At 35.4% G+C, this 20,338-nt stretch overlaps 1 protein-coding gene across 3 annotated transcripts in view; it reads right to left on the bottom strand.

Moving 5' to 3' along the window:
- Positions 1 to 20,338, bottom strand: part of LOC150106188 (uncharacterized) — a 185,288-nt gene that overhangs the window by 114,958 nt on the left and 49,992 nt on the right. For all 3 annotated transcript variants that reach the window (XM_090392218.1, XM_090392220.1, XM_090392219.1), the window contains exon 3: positions 10,011 to 10,169. In XM_090392218.1, the coding sequence (XP_090248344.1) occupies positions 10,011 to 10,169 (159 nt within the window). The remainder of the gene's footprint in view (positions 1 to 10,010; positions 10,170 to 20,338) is intronic.

Raw genomic sequence — 20,338 nt, 5'->3', positions numbered from 1 at the left:
TAGCTATACCATCTTCTGTCAGCCATGCTTCACTAATGCCAATAACCTGTGGCTTGGAAGTGCCAACCAAGGCCAAAAATTCTTCCTTCTTGTTCCTAATACTTCTGGTTTAGTATACATGAATTGCAGAAGCCCATTTGTCCCATTCCTATTTTGATGCCTTATACTAACTATCCCATTCTGATCTATTGTCCTTCGTACTCGCTTGGGCATATTACAAACACATTCATACACTCAACTGTCTCCCTAAAGTCTGCATATCTACTTCCCCCTCCCCTTAATAACTCTAGTTTCCCTGATTCTGCACTTTCACTTCGTCCAACAACACCTTTTCAAGTCTCCGTACACCAAATCCATTCAAATATAAACCATCCATCTTATATAAATCCTTTCACCCATCGAACTCACTCCACACATCCACAACACTCCTCCTGCATAATCCGCACATAAAGTCATTAGCAATTTTGGCCCTCCCTCTATACTCTTCACTGTCATACCACGGCAACAGACTCACCATCCAGCTCTCTCTCACTCTTCTCTTTTGCCAACTCAAGTAATTCCTTCAAATCATCATACATTAACCATTCATCTGATCAAGAGTCTCTGTGCACAATTTCCTCCTTACCTTGTTTTTTTGCCCCCCCCCCCCCCTCAGACCACCTGCTTCTTGTTCTCTTCTTAATCCTGCTAAGCTCATGCCACTTCTGCAACTTTTCAATTTCACAGTTTGTCCTGTGCAGGATAACATTCAAATGCACTATTTCCTTATTTAAGTCTATTATGTTCTCCTGTATTCCACTGCTGCACGTTCAATAATTCCAACATTAACATTTTCATTTTATCATCAATGCTGTCTATCCTACTAACATTAATTTTGTTCTCGCAACCTAACTGGCACTCACTGTCAAAACACTTAATAAATACTCATTCACCAGTTTTTATCTTTCATCAGCACTAATAACAACACAACATGCACACACATTTACATATTTGGCTATTAAACCCATTAAGAGATTAAGTTTTCACACTCTTGAAACCAAAATAAACATTTTTAATTTACAGTAAGCACAAATATATGCAACATCAAATCAACTACTTAATTAGGCAAGTGCCAATATACAGCATATTTATATTATTCTTAAAACAATTTCAAACATGAAAAATACATTTATTATACAGCTTCCTTCACTTCTCATAAGCCAACAGTTATCTTGTATGGACAAAACTCCTGAAACCTTAGTCTCTTGCCTCCTAAGAACTTTTCTTTGAGTTCACACAGGAGAGAAAGGCTAACACAAAACAAAAGTGCTCTCTATAAAACAGCAATATACGTGAACTCTTCTTTATCACATTAGAATGAATTAACTTTCTATATGTAAGACTCCACATTCCTCTTAAAACTTTGTCAACAGTGTTGTCATTTCAGAACAACTCTTTCCTTTTATATGAAAGCATTCGAAGAAATAACAAACTGTATGAACTGTTAGAAATCACTTATTATACTGAGAATCCTAAATAAAACAAACTTTGTGGGCCCCATTTCTATATGAACAGGAAATAGAACTTCAAATCTAAAAAGTTCTATTCTGCTTTAACTGAAATAAATCCTATACGGATAAATTACTACTATAAACTTTATACTTAGCTCCTTATGCAAGGATATTCTCTCTGTCCAGTCTTCATATATAGTGTGCTTGTGTGCATTTAGAGAATTAAGTAATAGAGACAGCATGATGTGTGCAGTAGAGTGTCCTCCACACTTTTTCTCCTACTGTGTTCCTTTCCTACTCCTAAACAGCTAATGCTTAATTCAATAACATTCTTTTCACTTCAGCGCATTCTTGGAAATACATTAGGGCAACCTCTGCACTGGTCAACTATTCTGTGTCACCATACTACTTTCAGCATTGGGCTTGAAACAACAAACTTCTTTATTCACAGTGAAGAAAAGTTTAATTATAATTTGAAAATGAAACAAGAGCTAATAACATTTTTCCTTTCACAATCTTTTATGCACTGAGGTAAGTTCAAAACAAGAATACAACAGTAACTTTTGCTTCCCTCATAATTAACATTTCGTAAAGAATGTTTATAAACTTTTGTTTTGATAGCTCATACAAAATTATAATTAACTTCTTCTAGCTTTACAACTCTTTAAGAGTTGTAGCTTCCAGACCAATTTTTAGCCATTATTTTCTTTTCTGTGCAATATTCTTCCAATTCTTAACTTTTAGAGTTGTAAGATCTTTTTGTATATCATCAATCCATCTTTTTCTTGGTCTACCTTTCTCTTCCTTTGTCCTAATGGTTTCAATTTAAATATTTTTTTTTAACTCCCGTATCTTTTCCATTCTTTCAGTATGCCCCAACCATGCTATTCTTTGTAACATTATATATCTTACTAAATCTTCATATTTATTATTTGTTCTAATTCTCCATATCCCATTTTCTTCTTTTCTTGGTCCATATATTATTATTATTATTCAGGCCTCCATGGAGTCAAGAGACTCATCACGAGAGGTCCTTCCTTGGAAACAAAGTATCATACCACTCGAACTCATTGAATTCAAGGAGTGGTATGATTTTCACTGCTCCACCAGGTGAAAGAACTCCCTACTTTCCACCCTGTAAATCTTGATTATCTTCCTTAATATTTTCCTTTCAAAAGATTCTCAATCTATCTATATCTTTTTTGTGTTAATTGCCACGTTTCACATCCATGTGTTGTTAAGGGTCTTATAATTGTTTTTTATAAAGTTTTAGTTTAGAATTACGATTAAGAATCTTATTACTCATTAACTTTTTATAAATATAATAACACTTATTTCCAGCCATGATTCTATTAATTTCTTCAGATATATTATTGTTATATCCATGTGGTTAGCCTAGTGGCTGTGTGCTTCGCAACCATATTCCTGGGGAAGGAGTGTCCTAGGTTCGATTCCTGTCGGTGATGTGAGGAGCTGAAGGATCTTCCTCAGCCATATCCAAGTTATCCGGTCTTGGGCGTGGACAGTGGGGTTTTTTCCCCAGTTTATCCTGAGTTTTTCATCCTGCAAAGCAGGCAAACCGGCCTTGAGAACTCAACACTACAGGACATAGAATACAGCGGGGAGTAGGGCCGACCACCTTATCCTGTGAATGGTTTGAGGTCCGATGATTAACAAACCCTCGACACCGCAAGGTAAAAGAGGGTAAAAGGAAGATGAGATTTTATTGTTATTAATGAACCTAAATATTTAAAACTATCTACACCTATATTATATCTTGTAATGTTGCTATTTATTTTTTTCCACATTGCATATATTTAGTCTTCTGTTCATTAATTTGTAATCCAACTTCTTTAGTGTTTCTATTAAGTTCTTCAAATTTCTCTTCTAAATCTTTTCTACTGTGACTTATTGCTATATCGTCTGCATATGCACATATCTGTATTAATTTATTATTACTAAATCCTCTCATATTTAACTTTCTTAATTATAATTAACCACTAATATTTAATTTAAACAAATTTATTTCCATCTAAGCAAGACTTCCATAGCCAAAGACAAAAAATAATATCACAAAATGTCTTACTTGTGACATACAAAAACAAAAATGGTTAACAATTTTATAAATACCACATTATTAACTTCTTAACTTTAAGTTAATACAATTTTTAACTTTTGGGATATTTGGTGTACCTCAAGGTTCAGTCCTTGGGCCATTGTTCAATCTATACAATAATGATATTAAGAAGGGTTTAACAGGAGATGTGCAATTGTTTGCTGATGATGAAAAGATAGGTAGCATGCTACTGATATACAACACTTACAAAATTATATGAAACAGGATTATGCTATAAGAAACTTATGAGACTAGAGATCTTGGCATAATGGTGGATAGGAATTTGAGGTTCAGAGGTAACATAGAAAAAGTTGCAAATACAACTTGGAGGATAATTGTGATGTTGAAGCAAATTTGAGCTTTGAGATGTAAGGATAAGGAAGTCAATTTGACACTTTATGAGGCCTTGATAAGACCACACCTAGATAACTGTTCACAGATTTGGTCTCCAAGGTTCCAAGAGGAAAGAACTTGTGGAAAGGGTGCAAATAAGAATTACAAAGATTATATCTGGATTATGCAATTTAGATTATGAGGACAGGTTATGAGTATGTGAATTACAGACTCTGGTTAACAGGAGAAAGAGGGAGTAATATGATAGGGGTCTATAAACTTTTGAGTGGGTGTTAGAGGAAATTGTCTGATGAAATTTTTTGTTATATGGAAGGTGGGGAGAGAACACTTGGGATTCCATGGAAGTTAAGTTTGTTTGCAGTCAAGAAAGGGGTAAGAGCCTAGGTTTTTCTCTCACAGAGCAGTGAGTGAATGGAATAGTTTACCTTTAGGGGTAGTGAGTACATCTCACTACCCCTAAAGGATGATTTATAACCTACCTCTTAGTCCTTGACTCCCTGGAGAGCTCGGATAATAATATCTAAATTTTAATATAGATATCTTAACACTTTGAACACTGATGGATAAATTTGAAGAAAGAAAGAAAGTTATCCAAATGACAAGTAGTGAACAACGAGAAGAAACTGGCAATCCAATTATAAAGGATGGAGAGTAGACTATATTAATTTTGTGGATAATTTGGTAACTGGCCTATGTCACACTCAATCAAGTGCCATAGATATGTCTAGAGTGATAATGCAGATTTCACCAGCCCTTTCTATATGGGTGATGATGGTAACAAGATCTGCTGTGGATGAAGAGCAGTAGACTACATATTAAAAGTTACTGATTAAATAGTGGTTTCATGGTGCTGAAAAGGTTGACTTTCCATTATTTTTGATAGAAATGGGGTGAGTGCATGAAATAATTAGGTGGTTAGCTTTTATCTTTTTTCTTTGTATATGAAATAGACTTGTTAACATGCTGTAATACAGTGCCAGATGAGTATAAAAGACCATACAGACAAAGGACAGCTGTTAATTCTAGAATACAAGTTTTAAGTCAAATTACAGTGGGGAGGGGGAAGGGGAATACCATCAGAACCAGAAGACTTGTTGGTATCAAGCTATTCAAGATTCTTTTGATGTTTTTCTGACGTAAGCAGCAATTCTTAGTAAAGTGGGGAGTAGTAGTATACCTTGATGTTAGGAGGTCAGACATCTATTTGGGTGATATTACAAAAGCACTATCCAGATGTGTGAGAAAGGTGGAAACATGGAAGATGCCCCTAACAGCCTTGGTGAGGGATCCAAAACCTTGAATGCATTTGAGCAGAATATAAGTTTGCACTTGGCAATTTCAAAGTCTGATTCAGACCCAAAGATGGTCTTTTTGCTGCTGTTGCTTACCACCTAGTAAGACAAGTCAGATGCCAGAATTCCAGTTTTGAACCACTTGCAAACATGCTAAATTATTTTCTTCAATACTTGCCACACTTCGGAAAATCGAGTATCTGCATAGTGGCTTAAGCTTTTGGGTGCAATGGGGGGGAGTGAAGGTCATCATTCCAGTAAGAATTATTTCAGTTATTTGGTTTGAACAGTAGTCAGCCTAAGGAACTGGAATATAAATCATTCCCTTTCTTTCCTGCTGAATGCCCTTTACCCAAAGGTAAAACCTGATGAGGGAAAACCAGCAGGAAAAACCTGATGAGGTTATGTCCTGAGTTACCAAGGTGTATGTTATATTTATCAAGAGAACTGGTTAAGATGATCAAGGGTGGTTTTGAAAAATAGAGGATTATCAGGTATTTCGATGGCAGATAGACAACTTGAGAAAGATTCTTGCTGTCAAGCAACAATCTTTCAAAAATATCTTAACATATATTCCACAAGACAAATTTGCATAAAAAAAAAAGATGACCACTCAATACATGAAGTAATGGTTTTTGGAATGACTGACCCATATCTTATAGATAGCACTCAGTAATGAATTTAGAACTAATGATTCAATTTTACTCTGCCATGATGCAGAATAAGCTATCAGCTGGTAATGCATGTAATAAATTCACAACAGACATGCATAATGTGACTATCATCATGTTTTCTGTGAGAGGAAAAACACGAATGCAATTCTCCTCCAATATTCCTTTAGTGCTAAGCCAGGATCAGGATAGTCTGTTCAGCTTTTCAATTCAAAGCAGGAACTATTCTTGCACATTTCAATTTTTGTTAACATAGGTGAAGCATAACAGTGTTTTACTGTCATTTAATAACAGGCTTTGAAAATTTCAAATTTAAACCATTACTGACTATATTCAATTTGAAAACTAAACAGTGTTATGCACAAGGATAGTGTACTATGTGAAAGCATTTTTAATGGGTATTTGATGCCACAAGTATGACTAATGTAAATGAAAACAGAAACATAATTTCTTGTCAATAATATGTTTCCACAAAAAATGCCAACATTTTAAATGAGTATTTTCTTAAATACAGCAGTAGCCAATATTGAAAATTATTATTATTAACATCTGACCTTCATGGAGTCAGAGACTCATCGTGGGAGGTACACACTATTGCACACAATGCTCATCCAACTGTGCTTTAAACTGATTCAATGTGTCTACATTCACAACACACTCAGGCAATGCAATCCACTCACCAACCACTCTCCATACAAAGAACTTACAACTCACTCCTCTGCTCACACCCTCCTTATAGTTTCTGGCGATGGCCTCTTGTATTGTCCCACTCTCCCATTCCATGAAAAATCTCTTCCATGTCAACCTGATAACAACCCCTGACTAGCATATATGTCTCAATCATATCCGGACCCCCCCCCCTTCCTCCAATTCACAAGGCTTTGAAACTTGCATTCTCTTAATCTGCCCTTGTACTCCATATTCCAAAGACCAACCTACCACCTTTGTGGATCTTCTGGATCCTTTCCAATATATCCTCATCACCCTGAAAACCTAGTGACCAAATCTGTGCACAATAATCCATGTGAGGTCTCAATGCAATCTATTCAAGTCCTCTCATAAGGCCATAACATCCACTTGACTCGGCATTGCTCTCTCCAGTTTTGCACAATCTGCAAACAACTGCATATCACTAGTTAAACCCATCCCAATATCATTAACATACAAAATGAACAACAATGGTCCCAAAACTGACACATGTGGTACACCACTACTGACCTTTTTTTTTCGGGATACTGCACCATCATATACAACTTTCTGATACCTATCTGACAGCCAGTCCCTGATCTAACTCAGAAATCCAATCCAAAGTACATCACTGTATATGCATCTCTCATGTCCAAGGTATTTGTCACCTTGTTATAATACATAAGTTAGTGAAACATGATCCCCCTTTAACAGACCTATGCTGATAACCACAGAGAATACTGCTGTTATCAACCCATTTCTGTATCCTAATTCTCACCAATCTCTCCAGTACCTTCACCACAACTCTAGATATACAGATTAGCCTATAATTTGAAGCTACAGTCTTATCACCACCTTTACGCAGTGGAACAGTTTTACCCTAATTCCACTCCCTTGGAACCTGTACTGTTGCAAGACTCTTATTAAACAGGCAAGCCAAGCTCTGCCAATTCCCTTAAGTTGCATGGTGCTATGTCATCAAATCCTATCATCTTATTGACATCAAGTTTATTTATTTCCTCAAATACCTCCTGCTCACTCACAATTAAGCCATCTTCTCCTATGTCCTCTACACTTAAGTTCCTCATGATTCCACCCTGATCAGGATGAAACACCCTTATAAATTGATCACTGAATACCTCAACAATGTCTTATGCAGCAGTTATATTCTACCACTTTCATCCATTATCATCATCTTACCATGATCATTCTTCCTTCTACCTGCCACATATCTAAAATACTCTCTAGATTTGCCAATTTCTGCTCATACTGCACTTTTGTTTTCCTTACTGAGTCACTCACGTGGCTTGTTCTTTATACTCTTCATGTAACTGATTATTACCATTATTCATCTTGTACTTCCTCCAAAGTACCTTCTTTTTCCAGATTTCATGCTTTAAGTTCTAGATTCATCCATTTAATACCTAATCTTATTCAGCCTTTTGGCCTTCAGAATACATTCACACAATGAAACAAAGTTATTTCTTTGTCAGTTCCCATACATGTATTTCCTTACCAGTCAACTCCTTGTCTATGTTATAGTTCCAAGCCATCTCCTAAGCTTGTCATAATCATCAGGCTTATAATTCCACATATATCATTTCCTCACAAAAGTCTGCATATGGCTAGCCACAACCCAGGTGATTGCTTCATGACCACTTTCACCAACTGGAAGAAAGTGTGAAACCTCTCTCACAATTACATCCTCTGATGAAATGATCAGATCTAGAGCTCTCAATCTTTGAGTGCCCTCTTTTATGTGTTGCCTGCAATAGTAATCTCCCAAGAATTCAAGAAATTCATTTTCCTTATTCCCAAATACTATCTCTTCATTCCAATCTATACTGCCATAATTAAAATTACCCATAATAATTACCCTTCTTTGTTCATTAATACAAGTTGTTTACATTTCTTCAGCACCACCCTCCACTTCTGGGCCTATAGCAACATCCAACTAAATGTCTTCCTGTCAACCTCCATGTTTCCCACACTACCTCAATCATTGTCACTATTTCCCTCTTTCATATCTACCTTATGTGGACATAATTCCCCTGCTATCATCAGCAGCACACCCTCTTCCTTCTTGTCTTTTCCATCATCACAAAAAATTCTGTATCTTTCCATTTCTATTCTCTTTAGGATAGAAGCTTTATTCAACCATGTTTCACGTATTACAATGATTTTGGGATGAATAAACTCAAATCAGTGAAGCCATTTCTTCTGCCTTTATTTCTGATACTTCTGGTATTTGTAACCAAACACAGTTATTCATTTTTAGGTCTATAACTAGTTCTATCCAAACCACTTCTTGGTTGTGATTTCCTCACCACACCTGCCCAATCACCTAAATCGCCACATACCACATATTTGTTCAGTCTCAACTTCCCCACCCATTTTGCAATATACTCCATCTTCATTCACTGCCACTTGCAACATCTGCCATCTGCTCTCCCTGTCCACCCAAGCTCCCCACCCATTTCCCTGTTCCTCTTGTATTTCTGTTCTCTCATCTCTCACACTATTTCTACTGCTTTCACTGCCAAGCACTTCTGTCTCTTCACTACCACTCCTCTGATTTTTTCCTTCATCTCTTTCTTCTGATCTCTTGCGCGCATCACACACTGTACTTCCATCCAGCAACTCTTTCTCCAGTGCACTCACTATGGCAGGTTGAAGTCTACAGTTTTTTAATTTTAGGTGAAAAAGTTCAAAGCGAGTTCCACACAATACATCCAATATGCAAATCAGTGATTGACCTGTGTGCACCAACATTTTTTGGTTACTATAGCTGTAGCTACAGTTTACAGAAACTCTAAAATGTCTAATTCTTATAATGAAGTATCTTGATATGTATATTTTATCCTTCATGTAACATCTACATGCAAGTCAGAATAAAAGATAGCCAAGAAACTGGGCCTTAGATTATTCATACCTATTCAGGAAATAATAGGACTTCCAAAGTTTTTAAATACCTTGTTTCTCAACATCATAAGTTCCTTTAAAATTACTTCACTATTAATGAGTGATACTTTTATTTGGTGAATTTGCCACTTTACTGGTCTGACAGATTCAGCTAAATTCTCAGTGTACGTGAATCACTGATTCAAATTGAATATCTCAGTGAATCACTGATTCAAATTTAAAATACCATTTCTACCATCTTAATACTCACTGATTAGAGGCTGAAATTACAGATGCATAAGTATATATAATTCTCTGAGTAGGTAGACAACTATCTTGGTGTGTGGTTTCAAAAATATTTCAAATTAAAAACATCTAGCATTCTTTGTGAAACCCTGTATACTATTCAACCAAAAAACTGTCCACAACTATCTCTACATGCTCAATAATTTTTTCTTAAGTTCCATTTACAAGTCATATTCAAGTGAAATTCACTAACCTATAACACATTTCCTCCTCCTCTCCAGATCTTCTTCATATCCTGCTCTACACTGACAAATTAAATTGCGATGAAAGGTATCAAAAAATGTACATACACTATTGGCATCACTTTTCCTACACTGTTCAGAAACTTCACAAACTTCTCCCAAACCTGAAACTAATCAAAAACATTTATTGTGGATAATTATATCAAATTTTGATGTATATTATAATAATATTTTTAAATATGAAGATAAACCTGTTAATTTCATACAGGTGTCTTGAACTATTACATTATTCCAATAAAATTGGGATCTTATTTTTTTTTTAAGGTCACTCTCCCCAACAAAACATTGGTAACCAGGAGTATAATATCATTGTGAGTGTCAGACATTGATCAGAAACCCAGTTATTGGAGATGAAGATTTATCTTCAGACCAAAGTGATGGCAGCAGTGGCCTCACTGTGCTGGACTGTACCAACTAAGTTAATTAAAAATGTCTGAGTGCCACAGAAACTATTTTGTTGTGCCTTTTATGTAATGAACTTTTATATGTTAAGATTTTCATCATTTGTTGCTGGAAATTGTGATTGTACTTTTCACTTACCAGTTTCATGTAGCCATAAGCATAAATAAATAAATAAATCTGGCTATTTGCAGAATACTGGGCAATATGAAAATGCAGAGATGGTTGAGGTATGATTCTATAAGCTTGAAGAATTACATGATCAAGAATTGTAGATGAATAAACAAATAATGGCGATTTCAATGCATGAGTAGAAACCATTCCATTTGGTACAAATACAAGAATAAGTGATGAAACCATGTACAATAAAAATGGATACTAACTTAGATATTTAATATAATAATTTAAATATAACTAACACTTTTTTCAAGCATAAACATTGCTAATAAATTCACTTAGGAAACAAGAAAAAAGTATAACAGACTACATAATATCTAACAGGAAAACAGAAAACATGATACTAGGTAGCAAGGTATTCAGAGGTGCGGAAATAGAATCAGATCGTTATCTATCACAAGCAAAATTAAAAATACCCCAAAATGGTTTAAAATTAACCAAATCAAAGAAGAGATTGCCAGCAACAAAATTCATTACCTCTACTTGCAAAGAATAAATGAACTAAAACAAATAAAAGAAACTGATGATACAGAAAGAATACAATAATTTAAAAACCATATTAATGCATGTAGCAACAGAATGTCCTGAAACAAAAAAGAAACGGAAGAGAAAAAAGGAGAATAAGAAACTGAGATGAGAATATTAAAGCAATAATCAAAGACAAGAAAGCATATAAACAATGGATAAATGGATAAATACAAAATCACTGGAAGCAGAAATTACTATAAATAAAAGGGCAAAAGCAAAAAAAAGTGTGCTAGAAAAATAGAAAAGCATGGATCACTTCATAATGAAATTTTCTCATTTGTCAGATTGAGTCCCCCTACAAAAAAAAAATCTTTGACATCTGACTCAATCTGTCATCTCTCTCTCTCTCTCTGAAGATTAATAATTGCAACCCTTCCTTCAAAGACTAGCATGGATAAGGAGATAAAAATTATAAGAAGGAATGTATTGGGTTTATTTAGCCATATTAATACAATTAAATGAAACAAATTAGTTTTGCTTACTTGTGGCTTCTTCTGGATTAGGATGAAGAAAAAAAATAAAAAATAAAAAATAAAATAAAATAAAATAAAGAGTTAACACAAACCACAGCAGTAAGTTAAAAATAAAAGTGGAGTGTGGAAGCTTGCACGGGTCAGCTATTGTTCAGTGATATGTGCATGATATTTCTTTATGAAATGATGCAAATGACAGACTGAAGACTGCTATCATTTTTTTTTCTCATCCTCCAAAAAACCAACACCATTTCTTCGAAAAAAGAGTTTTGTAATTTAAAAGAGAAGAATATTATAATATTTAAAGCTGACAAAAGTAATTCAACTGTCACCATGAATACAACTGAATTCGTGGTGATAGTTGTACACGTGACAACTGTCTTCACAACTGTTGAAAATTTATTTATCACTAGGTTAGACTATAATAGATTTAGTTTAATCCTTTATCCCAGTGAGAGCAAACAAAGTTTGCGCCTGAAAATATCTTCAGGACTAAATATAGTGTTGTACTATCTTATCCAGTAAGTAGTGCAACACCAAGGCAACTCGTGGCAAAGGTGGAGCAAGCTACCAGGCACTTCTAACCCAGTATCTCCCATAATGCAAAACACATTTCCTATGTTGTTTTAAGGATACTTGCGACATAAGACTGAATGATATAATCACGTAATCACAAGAAAGATATTTATTTAACCAAATATTTCGGTCTGGAAATAGCAGACCATCGTCGGTGGTATTACAAGAACAGTTTAAAAAAAAAATATACAAGCTAGAATACTAACAATAGATCGTTGAAATTAGAACATGTCGCGTGATGTTATATCACTAAGTATGAAACGAAATATTTTGAAGTAGAAACATGATTGAATTTGCTATAAAAAAAAAAAAAAAAAAAAAAAAAAAAAAAAAAAATTAATGAGTAATCTTGATTAGGCTTTCCCAGATTTTTGATATAGATATGCAGTCATTACGATTCATCCCAACCTGAATCGTAATGACTGCATATCTATATCAAAAATCTGGGAAAGCCTAATCAAGATTACTCATTAATTTTTTTTTTTTTTTTTTTTTTTTTTTTTTTTTTTTTTATAGCAAATTCAATCATGTTTCTACTTCAAAATATTTCGTTTCATACTTAGTGATATAACATCACGCGACATGTTCTAATTTCAACGATCTATTGTTAGTATTCTAGCTTGTATATTTTTTTTAAACTGTTCTTGTAATACCACCGACGATGGTCTGCTATTTCCAGACCGAAATATTTGGTTAAATAAATATCTTTCTTGTGATTACGTGATTATATCATTCACATTTCCTATGTGGATATGTATACTGTTATGCATTAAAGGGATTGGCCATCTACCCAGACTAGTTTCGACCTTTATTGAGGTCTCTTCAGTGGGAGCCAGGCCCAGAGCTGGAGATACCAGGCAGAAGCAGTAGCAAGTCATCTGTGCCTATGGGAGTTGCCAAAAGGTTTATCACCTTTTTTTTTTAAAAATTACTCTGGATTTAGAGAAAGATGTTGAAAATTTATTTATCACTAGGTTAGACTATAATAGACCTCAATAAAGGTCGAAACTAGTCTGGGTAGATGGCCAATCCCTTTAATGCATAACAGTATACATATCCACATAGGAAATGTGTTTTGCATTATGGGAGATACTGGGTTAGAAGTGCCTGGTAGCTTGCTCCACCTTTGCCACGAGTTGCCTTGGTGTTGCACTACTTACTGGATAAGATAGTACAACACTATATTTAGTCCTGAAGATATTTTCAGGCGCAAACTTTGTTTGCTCTCACTGGGATAAAGGATTAAACTAAATCTATTATAGTCTAACCTAGTGATAAATAAATTTTCAACATCTTTCTCTAAATCCAGAGTAATTTTAAAAAAAAAAAAAAAAAAAAAAAAAAAGGTGATAAACCTTTTGGCAACTCCCATAGGCACAGATGACTTGCTACTGCTTCTGCCTGGTATCTCCAGCTCTGGGCCTGGCTCCCACTGAAGAGACCTCAATAAAGGTCGAAACTAGTCTGGGTAGATGGCCAATCCCTTTAATGCATAACAGTATACACATCCACATAGGAAATGTGTTTTGCATTATGGGAGATACTGGGTTAGAAGTGCCTGGTAGCTTGCTCCACCTTTGCCACGAGTTGCCTTGGTGTTGCACTACTTACTGGATAAGATAGTACAACACTATATTTAGTCCTGAAGATATTTTCAGGCGCAAACTTTGTTTGCTCTCACTGGGATAAAGGATTAAACTAAATCTATTATTGTCTTCACAACTATAGGTAAAGATGACCTCCCCATTGCTTCTACCTTGGTATCTCCACTTCTGGGCATGGCTCCCACTGATGAGACCTCAATAAAGTTCAAAACTGGTCTGGGTAGTGGTCCTTTCCTTAATGCATAACATTATACATGTCCGAAAGGAGATTTGTTTTGCATTCAGGGAGATACTGAGATAGGAGTGATGTTATCTTGGTCCACCTTTGCTACGAGTTGCCCGGTGTTGTACTACCTTACCTGAAGTCCTGAAGATATTTTCAGGCGCAAACTTTGTTTGCTCACATTCAGGGGCGCGCCAGTAGTGTCCGGCGCCTGTGTGCAAAACTTTAGTTGGAGCCCCTATACCCCCTCCCCCGAATAAAAAATCACTTTATAAAAACGTATCAGTGAGTTAAAATGAAATACAAAATATAGTAATTATACGTTTATTGAACAAAAAGCAGAAATTACAAAAACATGTATAAAAAACAATAAACATACAAGAAGAGTAGAAAAACAACAAAAATAATTTGAAAAAAAAATAAAGTAAATAAATAATAGAAACTTACAAGTATATAAAATAGGAACATATTAAACATTATTGGGTAAAGAAATAGTTAAATAAATATTTAAACAGAAAGAAAAATCACTTAGTGAATTGAACTTTTCTAGTTTCCATTAATGAAAATTCTAGAATAATATTATGTATATCAAGTTGGCAAGATTTGAAAGTCTGCCTTGTACCATTGTGGATCACAAGTATTTTTTATTAGTTTTAAGTTTAGAAAAGGACCTTTTCGCAGATGCTACAGATACTGGTAATGACAAAAGAATCTGAAGAGCAATTGTAAAGTTTGGATAAACTGTGATTAAGTCGTTTGAATAAATATACTGAATTATCTCTTATATATCGTTTTTAAAATTAGAAATAAATGGATGACAGTGTAAAATTTCTTCGCATAAATGGTCTATGTCAATGTCTGAATGATTCTCATGTGTTAATTTTTGTCGTAACTTTTTACAAGATAATAAATATTCTTTATTTTGGGAAGTACTTAACAAATACTGAAATGAATTCATATGTTCTCTTAATAAAGTAAATCTTTCCTTCAAAGATTGTAATATTTGATCTATTATGCAGAGAAAAAAAATTACTTTAAATGAAATTTCAGGATCTACTATATTTTCATGTTCGTAATCAAATTGTGTTGTCTTTCTATGTCACCTTAGTGGTCTACTATTACAAAATACAGATTCTGCGTCAAATTTTGCTGCAATTAATTTTAGCTTTCTACAATTTCTTTGAAAGAAATTTACAGTAAGTTGGAGATTCATAGATGAAGACTGCAGTATTTTGCTGACAAAATTCACTTTATTTAAAATATCATACCAAATCTTTGGCGCCTTTACTATCCTAGCGCCTGTGTGCGGCGCACATATTGCACATATGGCCGACGCACCCCTGCTCACACTTGGGTAAAGGATTAAACTAAATTTATTATAGTCCAACCAAGTGAAAAATAAACTTTCAACATCTTTCTCTAAATCCAGAATAATTTAACAATAAGGTGGCATACCTTTTGGTAACTCCTATAGGTAAAGATGACCTCTCCATTGCTTCTGCCTTGGTATCTCCACTTCTGGGCCTGGCTCCCACTGACGAGACCTCAATAAAGGCCGAAACCGGTCTGAGTAGTGGCTCTCCCCTTAATGCATAACATTATACATATCCGCAAGGAGATGTGTTTTGCATTCAGGGAGATACTGAGATAGGAGTGATGTTAGCTTGGTCCGCCTTTGCTACGAGTTGCCCAGTGTTGTACTACCTTACCTCAGTTCTGAAGATATTTTCAGGCACAAACTTTGTTTGCTCACACTTGGGTAAAGGATTAAACTAAATTACAGTTGTATATGTTTAAGATTTCTATCTTACTCTCAGATTCCTCCACTATGACAGTGGTTCTTAACCTTTTAGTAGTTGCAGCCCCGTAAGTATCCTAAAATATTTTTGCTGTCCCCTAGTTTGTAATAACATAATAATAACAATATTAATTAAACTTTTAAAAAAAAAAAAATAGTGGTTTTACTTAGTGGTTATAATGACAAAAATTTCAGAAAACAGAAATCAACTTTACTTAAATGTGACCTCTGTTGTTGAACACTCTACTAATTTGTCTATTCCTGCTTCAAGTGTTACTCAATGCTATTCGCATGCAGGAGTCTATTTGGAGTCGATTTTGTTGTTTCGTTTTAATATTCACCATTGTGGAAAATCCTTTTTCACATAAATATGTAGAAACAAAAGGCAACAAATTCTGAATGGCAATGGTACACAAATATTCTCTCTGAATATGTATCCAAAATTGGACCAAATTTTTTTCCTTGAAAACAGAGATCAGACTTAAATCCTTGTGTCATCGTCCATTGGTGATCAATTTGTATTTTTGCAGATATATGGATCTTGAATCTACAATCAAGTTCATTACTTGGAATTAATAATTTAAGAGATTTCAAAATTTTAAAAACTAGAAACATTCTATAAATTTTCTGCACCCCCCCCCCTTCCCCAGTTAAGAATCACTGATCTATGAGATTACAACCCTACTTGGACAAATCATAAAGAGTAACAATCTTTTGCACAACATGCTCACTTGGCCTATAGATGCAAGCAAAAATTTGAAACTTATGCACCCTTAACTTTATAATATCATGGAGCACCTAAGGTACACAAGACTGGCTTCCTACTTCAGCTGATCATAGATGGCATTAGTTTACCTACTCATCTGGTATCAAAGCATTTTGCTATATAAAAATATATCTTCTAAACCCCCACATTAGACACTTCCATCAAAAACTAGCAATGCTTTGTACAAAAACTATGAGAAATTTCAATCATACCATCAGATATTCTAGCAAGTCTAAATATTATATCTTTGAAAATTTTTTCACTTGATTATATTATAAATTAGAGATGCCAAGAAATTATATTTCTCAGTTTAATCCTTTATCCAAGTGTAAGCAAACAAAGTTTGTGCGTGAAGTCACTTCGCGACTAAGTATAATGATATGCATTATGGGAAGGTCCACTACCCAGACCAGTTTTGACCTTTACTGAGGTCTCGTCAATGAAATATCATGCGCAAATTTTGTTTGCTTACACTCGGGTAAAAGATGAAACTGAGAATATAATTTTTTGGCATTTTTAATTTATAATATAACCAAGTTCAAAAACTTGCATCATCTATCTCTAATCCAGAGTAATAAGGTATGATACCTTTTGGCTCCTTGTATATGGAAATATGACTTCTGCATTACTTCAACCTTGGTATTACTTATGGGTCTGAAGATAAGAACTCAAAGGTCGAAACCAGTCTGGGTAGTGGTCCTTCCCACAATGCATAGCATTATTATTGTCCATAGGGATGTGTGTGTGGCATTATGTGATACTAAGGAAATTGGTGTGAAGTAGTTATATACAAGGAACCCAGTTGTGAAGTGATTTCACAAGCAAACTTTGTTCGCTTACACTTGGATAAAGGATGAAACCAAGAAAATAATTCCTTGACATCTTTAATTTATATTATTATTACCCAAAATCCCATGGACTCAAAGACTCATATAGGAGGTCCTTTTTATCATACACACAGCTCATCATACTGTGCTTTTAAACACACTCAAATTCTCTGCAGACACCACACTCTCAGGTAAGGCATTCCAATCATTCACAACTCTGCATGGAAAAAACCTGCTTCTCACTCCCCTACTGACATCCTATTTATAGCTTCCAGGGATGACCTCTGGTTTTCCCCTGATCTCCTACTATTTTCTGTAGAACCTCTCCAGCATTGATCCTACAACAACCCTTTACTAACTTGTAGGTCTCTATCATATCTCCCCTTATTCTCCTGTACACCAGACCTTGCAAACTGCATCTTCTCAATCTTTCCTCGACATTCCAGAGGTTAGAAACTACTTTAATCAGTCGCCTCTGGACTCTTTCCAACATCTCTTCGTCTGAAGACCAGGTGACCAAATCTGGGCACAATAGTCCATGTGTGGCCTAATCAAAGTCTTACATAATGGAACAAGAATCTCCATACTTCTACAAGTCGGTATCCTCCGCATCATTCCCAGAAGCCTCTATGTTGTCTTCACACTTTTGGCTATGTGTCCCCTAAATTACAGATCCTTATCCACAATCACCCCCAGATCTCTTATTTCCTCCACCTCTGACAATATATTCTCACCAAGCATAAATTCTGCATCCCATTTTTGTTTTCCAAATTTTAAAACCTTACATTTTGCAACATTGAACTCACATCCCCATTTCCATACCCAATCACTCAATCTATTCAAGTCTTCCTCTAAGGCCACAACATCTTCACTACACTTCATGGTTCGTCCCAACTTTGCATCACCTGCAAACAACTGAATATCTCCATCTAAATCTTCGCCAATATCATTAATATACAAGTTAAATAATAATGGCCCTAAAACAGACCCTTGAGGCACTCCACTAGTGACTTTCCTTTTCCTGGATATCGCACCCCCATACACAACTTGTTGATACCTATCAGATAGCCAGCCTCCAATCCAATGCACTAATCTAATATCCAACCCCATCTGCTCTAGTTTGACTGTCAACTTATCATGAGGTACTTTATCAAAAGCCTTTGCGAAATCCAAGTATGTTACTGTGTATCCTTTTCCTCTGTCCAAGGAAGCAGTCACTTTATTGTAATAAGTAAGTAGATTACTAAAACATGACCTACCTTTAGCAAATCCATGCTGTCCATCAAAGATACAACCCAATTCTGGATCCTAGTTCTCAAGCTTCTCCAACAACTTAACTACAACACCTGACACATGCCCCTATAGTTTGATGCTTGAGTTCTATCACTTCCTTTATGAAGTGGTACAATCTTTCCCTCCTTCCACTCCTTAGTTACTTGACCCAGTGCAAGACTCGGATTAATAAAATTTGTCAAGGCCGGCATCAACTCCCTTGCAGATTCCTTCAGAATACGTGGTGATATATTATTGAGTCCGACAGTCTTATTTACATCTAGTTTTCTCAACTCCTCATACACCTCTTGCTCACTTACAGTCATTCTCTCTTCCCCATCATCAACTGCTCTCAATCTTTCCATGAAGTCACATTCACAAGATTGAAAGACCTTTATGAACTGCTCATTAAGTATCTCCACCACACCTTCTGCAACAGCTGTCTTTATATAATTTTCTCCAATCAATGTCATCCTTCCATAATCATTCTTTCTTTTGCCAGCTACATATCGAAAGAACTCCTTAGGATTCTTTTTGGCTTCATTAGCTAAATGCTGTTAATACCTCTCTTTAGCTACCATCACCAAGTCACCTGCCTTGCCTGGTCTTTGTAGTCCTCATAGAATTGGTTATTTCCACCTCTCATGCTACCTCCATAATCCACTTTTTCTCTATATTGCATGCTTAATCTCTTTATTCATCCATTTCACATCTACCTTATTTAACCTTCTCACCCTTGAAATGCATTTAGACATTGCATCTACTGGATAGTTTTTGAAAATCCCCCAAGCTGCATTGATCTCTTTTCCAGCTAACTCCTCATTCCATGCTACACCTGCAAGCTGTCTCCTGAGGTCTTCATAATCACCCCCCCCCTTGTAGTTCCACATATACCCTTTTCTTACAGAGGTCCCCACACTGCTGGCAACCACCCAGGTAATCACCTCATGGTCACTCTCACCAATTGGTGGGTGATTTGACACTTCATTTATAATTACATCCTCTGATGAGATGACCAAATCCAAGTCCCTCAATCCTTGTGTGCTCTCTGTTACATACTGTCTGAGGTAGTTATCCCTCAAAAACTCATGAAACTCATTTTCTTTACTTCTAGTTGCTATCTCATCATTCCAGGCTACATTGCCATAATTAAAATCGCCCATAACGATTGCTCTTTTCTTATTTTCTTGGCTAATTTGATTATACATTTCATAGTCACTACCATCCACATTTCCTGGTCTATAACAACATCCAACGAAGTATTTCATTCCATCCACCTCTATATCACACCATACCCCTTCAAAACCACTAGCACTATTTCCCTGTTCATCTCTACTTTGTATGGACATAACTCTTTCTCTATCATCAATAGCACCCCCCCCTCCCTTTTTACCCCTTCTATCCTCACGAAAAACATCATACCCTTCCATCTCTATTCCTGTCAAGATGTCATTCTCATCTAACCATGTCTCACTTATTTCAACAATTTTTGGGTGAACAGACTCAATTAGTGCAACCATTTCATCTGCCTTGTTTCTTACACTTCTAGCATTTGTATACAAACAACAGCTCATTCCTGGATCTACAGCCAGTTCCACTGATACCACTCATTCAATGTGATCTCTCCATGCTCAAC

Source organism: Typopeltis vanoorti, chromosome 5, assembly GCF_054136105.1.
Source record: "Typopeltis vanoorti isolate ZY-2024b chromosome 5, IOZ_Tvanoo_1.0, whole genome shotgun sequence".
In the NCBI taxonomy this organism is placed as follows: Eukaryota; Metazoa; Arthropoda; class Arachnida; order Uropygi; family Thelyphonidae; genus Typopeltis; species Typopeltis vanoorti.
This window is presented reverse-complemented; position numbering and strand designations above follow the sequence as displayed.